General features: G+C 40.9%; 1 protein-coding gene across 3 annotated transcripts in view; it reads right to left on the bottom strand.

Annotated features, from left to right (window-relative positions):
- Positions 1-362: 362 nt before the first annotated feature.
- Positions 363-11967, bottom strand: part of LOC120527089 (probable E3 ubiquitin-protein ligase HERC4) — a 67349-nt gene continuing 55744 nt past the window's right edge. For 2 of the 3 annotated variants that reach the window (XM_039750154.1, XM_039750156.1), the window contains 5 exons: positions 10006-10063; positions 9876-9934; positions 8292-8475; positions 8005-8104; positions 363-1259 (listed from right to left, as the gene is read on the bottom strand). In XM_039750154.1, the coding sequence (XP_039606088.1) occupies positions 1045-1259; positions 8005-8104; positions 8292-8475; positions 9876-9934; positions 10006-10063 (616 nt within the window). In that variant the 3' untranslated portion in view covers positions 363-1044. Of the gene's footprint in view, positions 1260-8004; positions 8105-8291; positions 8476-9875; positions 9935-10005; positions 10064-11967 lie in introns of those variants that run through there. The other variant, XM_039750155.1, reaches the window with a different exon arrangement.

Raw genomic sequence — 11967 nt, 5'->3', positions numbered from 1 at the left:
AGAAAATAAAATAAGTCAACACTAATTAACTTAGAATAAGAGTAAGGTCCAATGGCCAGGGGGGACAGAAAAAACAAAAAAAAAACTCCAGACGGCCGGAGAAAAAAAAATAAAATCTGCAGGGATTCCAGGCCATGAGACCGCCCAGTCCCCTCTGCACTAAATGCGTGCGTATCCCATGGTCTTAGAGTTGGTGGGCGGGGCTCTGTGAGTTGGCAGGCGTGGCTCTCTGTCTTGTTTGCCCTTAGTTAGAGTTGGTGGGCGTGGCTCTCTGTCTTGTTTGCCCTTAGTTAGAGTTGGTGGGCGGGGCTCTCTGTCTTGCGTGCGGTCTAAAGTCCACGTGGCTCGGAGGTGCATGTAGACTTTTGCACAGATGAAAGCGACTGAGGCTGTGTTTGGTGAGTTGTTGCGTGCATCGAGAGCGACGCTGGACTTGGGAGGACAGTTACAGTTGTTGTGAGTATCCGATGACGCGGTAGGAGGGTTAGAGTTGGCGGGCGGGGCTCTGTCTCGCGTGCCCTCAGTGTCTTGTGTGCATTTAGTGAATTATATATATAGATATATATATATATCTATAGGAAACAGGGTACACCACAAATTTGATTTGTGACCACTACAGAACTATGGTGCCTGTCATGAAGTTGGCACACTGTCTGCCACACCCACTGAGAAACCCACACTGCCTGCCTGCCATGAAATAAAACAATGTGTGTGTGACCAAAAAGAGGGTGACAGTGTGTGAAATGAAAATAAAATTTCATTTTTGACCACTAGGGGGCCACACTGCACATTTGGTTTGTTACAGTTACATTGCTACACTGCTTGACATGAAGTCAAATTTGGGCTGCGACCTCTAGATGGCCACACTATCTACTCTCAAATAAAGTTATGGTGGGCAACCATTAGGGTCCATTCTCCCTGCCATCAAATAAAGTGTGCCATGTGGCTGAATAAGGGATCTTGCCAGCTTCCAGTTATCCTCACACTGCAATATTGGATTGTTCACTGGCCTTATCCTCACTCCGTCAACACGTCGTCCTATTTTCAGTTCTTACCAAAACCTTCATGAAAATTGAGCGCACGCAGGCATTTCTCCTCTAGAACCGTTTTACTGCTGTAATCGGGAAGGGTCAGGACGTGGTAGCAGGTGCTTGCCTCGGGGTAGTACTCGTCCGGATTGACACAGCAATTCTTCCGTATTGTCATTCGGCACATCTGTCTGCTTCCTGCTGACCTTCTGTTGCTTCCTGTTAGAAAAGCTGTGAAGTGTAAGATGGAGGAGATCCGTGAATGAAAGGCATGGGCAGTGCACACCTGGCACACTAAAAAACAGAGGCAGTATACTGGTGTGGGGGGCCCAGCGTGGACCACCTCACTGTGCTGAAATGCAGATTGGGAAGTCATTGTGTGAGGGGAGGGCCCAAGTAACCAATCAGGACGCATGAGAAGATAGCCCCGGCCAATCAGGTGTACGTGCCTGTAGGCCACCAAGCAGTATTCTTGGTTTGTGCTGTAAGTTCCAGCCGAGGGTTTACGGTCACCGTCCTCTTGTGGTGCTCTTGCACGTTTACGTAGACTTTTCTGTTATTTTTTTTTTCCAGCTCTCTCTGTTTATGGCCTGTTTGTTATAAAAAGGATTATTTTGATAGTTTTTTGCTTCTTTTCTGCTGCAAATATCTTTAATCAGACACCCGTTACCCGGGGTGTTGAGGTCAGAGGATCTGTCTTATCAGGTTAGAATTACAATTCCATCCCTCGGTTAGATTTTGTCATTTTATTTTGAACTGTTTGCTCATTTAACCCCAGTGTCACTATTTTGTCTTCCTGTTGTGACATAACAAACATACTACAACTCAAAAATGATGAGAGGCGCTATAATCCAGTGTATGATCTTAGGCTGTCAGTTGCAAAAGCACAGCCAAATGTACTTGAATGCGGGAGGCGGGGTCTCGATGTGTCAGGTGGGTGAGGCGGCTCTCCCGGCCAATGAAGTTCCATAGCATTGTGACTGCATATGTAGGAGGTTGATTAGCATGTGCCATCTATGAATGCTTCATTGTGGCATTGAAGGCACGTTCATGTACACACATTTACCAGGTGATTGCGATTTGCAAACAGCAAGTTTTGTACGTTTTATAAATTGTTTTTTTTTTTTTTGCTGTACGCATGTTCCTGTTTTTTTTAGGTGTGGGCAAATTTTCACACTCAATCCATTCAAAGTTTTATCAATGAGACCCCCGGTCCCTTACTTCAATCAAACTCTTTTCCACAAATATTAATAATTCTGGTTCCATGGGCCAGGGATTTTAGGATTCCCTTCTCCTATAAGTGTAGGCCTCTGGCTTTTAAAGGAGCGCTGCAGCCAAACGTGATGGTTTTTGTTTTGTTTTCAGATGTCACTTACCTAATGTAGTTTGTAGTGATGGCAGGTAACATTTGTAACCACATGTTTTCATGCAGAGTGGAGATCAAAAACGTTTCTGATATAACAGGACCCAATCAGGGCCATCTTAGCAGCATCATAGGCCCCCGGGCAAAGCAGAGCACTGGGGCACCTTGTTTGATGGCAAAACAGAAACATACATAGGCATCAGAAAAAAACATGCACCCCTATGCTTAGGGGCCCCCCGGGCAACTACCCAGCGTGCCCATGCGTTAAGATGGCTCTGGACCCAAAGCTGACCCACGCAAACGATATCAAAAATGTCCATGAAAGAAATCTCACATTGCCCTTGCTGCATAACTCACATTTAGCTGTATCTTCCAACATTGAAAACGTTATTTAAGTAAATGAATGTCTTGACGTGAGGACTGTACCACGTGAGTAATGTGACGTTTTTCTCCATGGACAGTTTTAACATTGTCTGTTGTTGTCCAGCGTTGTCCACCACTGGGTCTCGTTCAATCAGAAACTTTTATTATGTCCGTTCTCCACAAAAAGCGGAGTTAAAAAAAAGTTTTCTTGGCCATCACTACAAACTACATGAGGTAAGCAACATAAAAAAATATCATTTTTGGGTGGAGTAATCACTTAAGGATGAAGGCCTGAGGCCTACTTGAAGCTGTCAGACCTTCTTGAAGATTTGGACCCTGCATCACAAAAATGACAAGTTTTATCACCAGCCGTGGGGGGTTTACCAGATGCTAAAGACCACCTTGCAGGACCAATAGGCCTGTTTAGTTATTTATTTCTGCAGTTTTTGTGCACACGTGCGTCATCTGCTCTGCACACCAGTTTTCACGTAAATTGAACTACTGCTTCTTCTCCTATTGTTATTATTAGTATTAGTAGTAGCAGTAGTAGTACTTATATTTTATATTACCATTATTACCAGTAGTACTAGCATTTATCATTAGTATTATTATGAGTTGTAGTAGTAGTAGAAGCAATAGTAGATGTACAGTATTTTATATGATTATTAGTATTTAGTATTTTATGTATTATTATTATTAGTAGTAGTAGAAGTATTTTATGTATTATTAGCAGTAGTAGTGGTAGTATTTATTATTATTATTATTATTAGTAGTAGTAGTAGTAATAGAAGCAATGGTAGACATACAGTATTTTATATTATTACTAGTATTTAGTATTTTATGTATTATTATTATCCATCCATCCATCCATTTTCTAACCCGCTGAATCCGAATACAGGGTCACGGGGGTCTGCTGGAGCCAAACCCAGCCAACACAGGGCACAAGGCAGGAACCAATCCAGGGCAGGGTGCCAACCCACCGCAGATTATTATTATTCTTAGTAGTAATAGTAGTAGTAGTATTTTTTGTATTATTAGCAGTAGTAGTAGAAGTATTTTATTCATTACTAGCAAAATACTTGCACTTTGCAGCAGAGAAGTAGTGTGTTAAAGAAGTTATGAAAAAGAAAAGGAAACATTTTGAAAATAACGTAACCTGATTGACAATCTAATTGTTTTGTCACTGTTAGGAGAGTTACTGTCATCAAGGATTTGATTCTCATTATTTCTTTCAATCAGGTTCGTATTTGGAGGACGTGTTGTGTTCAAGTTACATTCCGTGTTTGTCAACCGTTGTAAAGCTAACAGGTTTCATTCATCGAAGTGTTCACTACGCAAATCGCTACTCGTGAACCTAAAATGTTTAATAGGCATTCCCAGTATTAAGTTGTGGATTTTTCTGCGAGTATTTGGCGGCAGCGTCACAAAGTTGTTTCCATCTAGCTGCATCAGAAAACGTACCACAACGTCTGACACGCCTCCTTTTTAGTGTTTTCTCACAGCTTGGATTGCTGCTGTCGTAATCGGTTTGAGTTTCATGGTTTGTTTCAATTACGACAGTATTTGTAGGACTTGTGTTGAAGTGACATTCGGCATCTGTCAAGCGTTGTAAGCACACAACCGGTTTCATCGATAACTTCACATCCAGCTTTTGAGAGTTTAAACATTCATAAACATTAAAGTGTCCACTACTGAAATCGTCACCTGTCAATCTAAGATGTTTAAGAGGCATTGGCGGTTGTCCAAAGGTGTAAAATATTTGGCCATTTCGGTACACTTGAAAGTGACGACCGAACAATTCAGGGGCAGCCATCAACTCACATGCAGATCCATAGGTGAAGGGCTTAAGCATTTGACTCTTCTAGTGCTCCTGTGTAGTCTAATTATCTCCTGTACGTCATCAGTCCACACCTTGAACCTGTCCAGTCATTCAGTACAGAAGACACAATGGATATCAAGAGTGAGCCTGATGTGGCTGTGCAATATGTAACAAAGAGAATGGAAAAGGCAGGTGCCATCTCTGGGCATGGAAACCACTCGGTAAGTGACAGTTCTCTGATCGATGGTGATCACCTCGATAGACATGTTAATGGGGGTACGGTTGGAATGATAAAGGAAATGGGGACCTGAACAATGTAAAGTAAGTCTAAAATACCTACACAATAACTATAATCGTAATAAACGAACAATAAAACAGCGGAGAAGCCGTGGATTAAATAAAAAGGCTGTAGTTATCAGCAGGGAGACGTGAATCCTGTGGCGAAGCAAGGAAGGGAATGTAGAGACCGGAGCGACGGACGGCCTTATATAGGCAGGCAGCCAACAACAGCAGCCATCATTCACTCTTCTCTTACTACTGGTATTATTCCCTCATCTTTCAAAACTGCTGCTATAACCCCAATATTAAAAAAAACCTGGTTGTGATCCTACTAACTTCAATAATTTTCGCCCCATTTCTAACTTGCCCTTTATCTCCAAAAATCTTGAAAAAATAGTTTCTATCCAACTACACACCCACTTGTCTCACAATAATCTATATGAGAAGTTCCAGTCTGGTTTTCGCCCCCTTCATAGTACAGAAACAGCACTTGTTAAAATTACCAATGACCTCCTTATGGCTGCTGATTCTGGTCTAATCACTATTCTCATCCTTCTTGATCTGAGTGTGGCCTTTGATACTATTTGTCATACCACTCTCCTTAATAGATTATCTTTCATTGGCATTACTCACACTCCACTTGATTGGTTTAGATCTTACCTCTCAGGCCGCACTCAGTTCATACAGCTTAAAACTTTCACATCCTAACCCACCACTGTTACTTCTGGTGTGCCCCAAGGCTCTGTCCTGGGGCCTCTTCTTTTTATTATTTACCTTCTTCCCCTTGGCAATATTTTTTGCAAATATAACATTAATTTTCACTGTTATGCTGATGACACCCAGCTCTACCTTGCTGGTAAACCCACCTCCTCTTTTCCACCACCCTCGCTTATTGACTGCATTTCTGAAATTAAATCCTGGTTCTCTTCAAATGTTCTTAAATTAAACAGTGATAAAACTGAGGTTCTCCTCATTGGTTCAAAATCATCATTATCCAAAACCAATAATTTTTCTTTTATTATTGATAACTCTGTTGTTTCCCCGTCATGTCAGGTCAAGAGTCTGGGTGTCATCCTCGACAGTACTCTATCTTTCCAATGTCACATTAATAACATCACCCGGTCTGCTTACTTCCACTTATGTAATATTAATCGCATTCGCTCCTCCCTCACTCCTCATACCACTGCCATTCTTGTTCATAGTCTTGTCACTTCTCGGCTGGACTACTGCAATTCACTCCTCTTTGGTCTCCCTAATAAACCTCTTCATAAGCTTCAGTTAGTCCAGAATTCTGCAGCACGTATCATCACTGGAATCCCATCTTTTCACCATATTACTCCGGTCTTGCAGCAGCTTCATTGGCTCCCAATCAAGTTTCGTATTGATTTTAAGATTCTGCTACTAACATTTAAGGCCATCCATAACCTCGCACCTCCATATCTGTCTGACCTTCCACATGTTGCCATTCCCTCCCGTAACCTTAGATCCTCTTCCTCCACCCATCTGACCGTTCCTCCCGCCCGTCTAACCACCATGGGGAGCAGAGCTTTCAGCCGTTCTGCTAACAAGCACTGGAACTCATTACGTGCGGATCTCCGAAATATCAAATCATATTCATCTTTCAAATGTAAACTTAAAACACATTTGTTTAAAATGGCTTTCTCTTCTTCCTCCTGATTATAGTGGTTTTGTTTGGTTTTAATTTTTAGATTTCTTGATGTTTTAAGTTGTTTATAATTGTGTTTTGTATTTATTTTTTTATTTATTGTTTGTTCGGTGTCCTTGAGTTCTCTGAAAGGCGCCTTGTATAAATAAAATGTATTATTATTATTATTATTAACATGGGAGGCGTTGGGATGGGGGACGCAACTCCGCCTCACATCGTGACCGAGCTGCAGGCTATGGACGTATATATGTACGTAAGTAGGTTCCAGTTATGACCGTTACGTGTAGAATTTTGAAATGAAACCTGCCTAACTTTTGTAAGTAAGCTGTAAGGAATGAGCCTGACAAATGTCAGCCTTGAAAGAATTGGAGAATTAGTGATGAGTGAGTGAGTGAGGGAGGGCTTTACCTTTTATTAGTATAGATTAACAGTAGTAGTAGTAGATGTACAGTATATTATTATGACTAGTAGAAGTATTTTATGAATTAGCATTAGTAGAAGTAGAAGCAATAGTAGATGTACAGTATTTTACATTATTATTTGAAGTATTTTATGTATTATTATTATTAGTAGTAGTAGAAGTATTTTATTTATTATTAGCAGTAGTAGTAGTAGATGTACAGTATATTATTATGCGTTGTAGAAGTATTTTATGTATTAGCAGTAGTAGTAGTATTTATTATTATTATTATTATTATTATTATTATTATTATTATTATTATTAGTAGTAGTAGTAGAAGTAGTAGTAGTAGAAGTATTTTATTTTTTATTAGCAGTAGTAGTAGATGTACAGTATATTATGAGTAGTAGAAGCATTTTATGTATTAGCAGTAGTAGTAGTATTTATTATTATTATTATTAGTAGTAGTAGTAGTAGTAGTAGAAGTATTTTATTTATTATTAGTAGTAGTAGTAGTAGTAGTAGTAGAAGCAATAGTAGATGTACAGTATTTTATATTATTATTAGTAGAAGTATCTTATTTATTATTAGCAGTAGTAGTAGTAGATGTACAGTATATTATTATGAGTAGTAGAAGTATTTTATGTATTTGCAGCAGTAGTAGTAGTATTTATTATTATTATTATTATTATTAGTAGTAGTAGTAGTAGTAGAAGCAACAGTAGATGTACAGTATTTTATATTATTACTAGTAGAAGTATTAATAAAAGTATTTTATATATTATTAGCAGCAGTAGTAATACTCATTAGTATTATAATTATTATTATTAGAAGTAGTATTAGAAGTAGTAATAGTAGATATCTTCATTAAGGAGAATTAGCATTCACCTAGGGTGCAGATCATAAGGTGGGGGAGATGCCAGATGCACAAGTTAGCTACTGAACAATCGGTTGGCGCACTAATAAGCGTGGCCTTGGGAGCAAAATAACCTGGCACTGGCAACTGGTGTTACCATCTAGATTTCAAGCAAATTTAGAAGTTGGGTACTTAGATGTAATTCAGAGAGAAAGAAGCCATTTAGTTACCCATAAACGTGGTCTTCTGATCCTCTGTGAATCGGTGGAACATTGTCCAGAAGTTCCTGATGGTTGGATCTTCTGAGTCATACTCTTCGTATCGAGTGATCTGCTCAAAAACAAGGTAGAGAAGGTTTAAATCTCGACAAACAAGGTCACCGGAAAACCCAGCAATCTCACTTTGGCGACTTTCACCCATTATTCCTCCATCGGTCTGTCACTGTTGGTACTTTGTGTTCCCCCATTGTGTTTTAGTCATTTGGTCTGGTTCCACATCCCCTTTAGAGTAGACGTACCTTTTCAAAGTGCTCCCAGTCAAACTTTGTACTTCCACAGAGTGCCGACTTGAGTTCTTCAGGAAGAAAGAGAGTCCACATGGGGTTCGGGCAGGCCTTCTGAAAGCTGTGCTTGAACGCCTCAAACTGCATCTGGATGGACTTGTTCAACAGGTGGTCCACACAGGCATCCACATATTTCTGTCTAATAAGGAAAAAGTGAGGTATGCGTTTTACTAAAAGAATACCATAGGTGCACTCAGTGGGCTCTTTAATTGACGTGGATCTACTATCAGGGCCTTTTGGGGGTGTGCACCTGGGGTCCCATGATGGCAAGGGGTCTTTTCATCAATCCGCCCCTTCCCTACATTATTGAAGGACCAAATCTCCGCATGCCGAAATGACCAAAGGCGAATGCTCGATGAAATGAGTGAGTCTCTGCATGACTAACATGAGAGTAGAAAATACCGCGCACGATTAAGCTACCACGTGTCCACATGGTGCATCATAAAAGTATGATCAACAGGAGGCAAGTCACCCAGGGGCCCATCAGAGGGGTCTTAATCCAGGCATGGTTATGTTTATGTATTATTTAATTACACAAAAACAGAAACCAACTGTTTTATAATTAAAGTGAGAAATTCCAACGCACCCCACCCTAGAAAACACCCTGCCAGATTCCGAGCTCGAGAACCATTACAATGCAAGGCAACACCAGCTCTCATGATTTCTACATTTTGAACCCTTCGGAATTACTTTTCATGTACTGTTACTTATTTACAATTAATTTGATATTCCAAAAATTAATTTCGCTTTTGAGACCATCAATGTTTGAAAGGGAAAGCAACCGGTAAAATTACGTTGAAAGCGTGTGATCAGGAAACCAGAAAGATAAACTCGAGATAAACAAGACTAGAATTCTAACCAGAACCGAGGATCGTATATCCAAAGAACGCGAGGTCATAAACTGAGGAATTCAAGTGCATTGCAAAACGTACAATAGAAAGATAGTCATTTGTAGAAATTCAGATATCTTAAGGCTGTACCAGGTTTGGGGGGTGGAGGGTATAAATAAGGTCACAGTTAGAGACGTCAAAATGGCGCGACCTCCGGTAAATGTCCCCTAGTGTTTGGGTGTTAGAAACGCCAGGGTAGTGTGGATGAAACAAGAAAACAAAGACTAAGATCTGCATTTTTAAACAAAAATGTAGTAATTTTGGACACAGCTTTGGTATTTTTAGTACTTAAAAATTGTGTGGAGGATCTAATATTAAAAAATAACCCCCATTACTGAGCTACACCGGACATATAAGTCACACCAAAGGTCAATAATCATAATTACATTTTATAGAGATGTAGAAGTAAGAACATCAATGACCTCTTCATCTCGATGTAAGCAAAACTAAAGCCTTATGTCGCTACAATCATATAGCCACTGTGGACGCCCAACCATAAGGGCCCCCGGAGCGACTGCCCTGCCCGTACTACCTCCGGTAGTACCAACTACCAACTGGTGCAACAGACCACTCACGGTCAATGTACCGGCCTTTGTAGCACACCTGAAGAAGTAGTATCTCACTTAGAAATGAATCAATGGCGCCTTACCTGTTGTGTTTCGTGACTAAAATGTCTTCACCTCCAGGAATAAGCTCCGTGTCCCCCCACTGAAAATATAAAAATGACCTGTCAAGGATCGGCAACATGAGGGAAAGGCAAACAGCAAGGCCACACTCACTATGAAGACGTTATCTTGAAGGTCTATGTAGTCATCGTTGAGGATTTCCTGGAGACTCCTGAAAGGAAGAGCAGAGTTTTCATGTAACGCTCACATACCTCTTTGGCTCTCCTCAGAAATCACAAAGTTTCCTTTTTCTTAGTAAAACGGTTTCTTTTCTCAGACCCGAGCCCGGATCCTTCTAGTCGGAAAAGTGGACACTTTTGACAGGCACAACAGTTACTGCTGCAGGTTGAGAATCTCGATGACCAGTGCTGATTGGTGAAATTCGTCAAAGCACTTTCGTAGCAAATCTGTTGGGTTCGCCGGTGAAGTTGTTTGACGAATTTCTCCCAGGAAGTTCGCCTTGTGCTCGGTTTAGGAGAACTATTTTTTTTTCCCAGCACCCAATGATGCTTTGGTAGGCCAGTGTGATATCACAGAGTTGTAGCAGTCAATGACGGATGGAACAGAGCTTAAAACTGAACAGAGTAATTATCGCGGACTCTCTGTAGTGTTGGATCCTTATTCCTCCTCGTGATGCGTTTTACACGATACGTGCCGTGTCTTCATAGATCAGAGGGGTTTGGAGAGATTCGACTGCACTGTGCTGATATGCACCACTGCACATACACCAACTGCCGGTACTCCGTGTAGTGTTGGGTTCCTAATTCTTCTGTTTAGAACAGTAGTGCCCAATGCGTCGATCTCCATCGACCGGTAGATCGCAAAGATAGTGCAGGTAGATCGCATTGCATCCAAAAAAAGTTTTTTTAAACGTTAGTCTATCATACATCCTCCCTATGGCATTTGCCACTTGATTGACATACGGGGCGGCCAGGCTGAGATCTCTTTTCTTGTAACGCACTGGTCATCCCGCACGCACAATCAAACGCGCGAGCTACTGCAAAACGCCGGCTGTGATCTAGTTAGCCTTCCAATTTATATCGACTAAAGAAGGGATTTAAAAAAAAATGGTTTGGGGAGGATATGTGCTGGATGTAGAACTGGAAGAGGATTTTTTTTCTCACAATGTCACAATCGGCGCGTTTGTCTGACGTTCGAGGTTTGTTCCCCGATGAGGGGTGCAGTGGAGTGTGTACGCCTGATGAGCCCAAAATAGGGCGAAACACGTGTCGCGTACTCTTTATTTGCATTATTTGACAGTTAACTACGTAACATTCTATGATCTGCTTCTCGCAACTGAGAGGGCACCCGTGGCGGATGTTTGCCGACTCGCAGACCAACCACACACGTTACCTGGTAGGTAACCACCTATACAATCAGATTGTGATTCAGACTTCGAATACTACAGTATGTGTGAGTGTATATATATATATTGTCACGCACGCACGAGTAGGAGACCGCGGACAGACCTTAACATGCTTGGGAAGACGGGGCGGGGTACTAACCTTTCTCCTTTTCTTTCTTACAGAAAAAAAGACGCTCCACCGCCATAAGCCTCATTTCTTCCCGCAGCACGTTACTTCCGCCCTTCCTCCTCCATTGTTCCTGACGTCATCAATCCCATCTTTCCCCACGGTTCCTTCCCAGCATTCCTCCACTTCCGGCTCCTCCTCCATAAAATGGCCGCCGACGCCATCTTTGGTGTCGTGCATATGTACTGTTTTGAGTTTATGTATTTGACCTTGGATTTTTATTTATTGTGGATAATTTTGCAGCATACGGGGCTGGAAACCCCAAACCTTTATACTGTCTGCTTATTCATTTATTACTATATATATATACTAGCAGAATACCACCATGGAGAAGTAGTGTGTTAAAGAAGTTATGAAAAAAAATAGCAAACATTTTAAAAATAACGTAAGATGATTGTTAATGTAATTGTTTTGTCATTGATATGAGTGTTGTTGTCATATCTATCTATTTATATTATATATATATATATATATATATAGCAAAATACCCTGATTGGCAGCGGAGAAGTAAAAAGAAAAGGAAACATTTTAATAATAACGTAAC

This window comes from Polypterus senegalus, chromosome 4, assembly GCF_016835505.1.
Source record: "Polypterus senegalus isolate Bchr_013 chromosome 4, ASM1683550v1, whole genome shotgun sequence".
NCBI classification, from domain to species: domain Eukaryota; kingdom Metazoa; phylum Chordata; class Cladistia; order Polypteriformes; family Polypteridae; genus Polypterus; species Polypterus senegalus.
The sequence above is the reverse complement of the archived record's forward strand: the minus strand, read 5'-3'. Positions and strand labels throughout refer to the sequence as shown.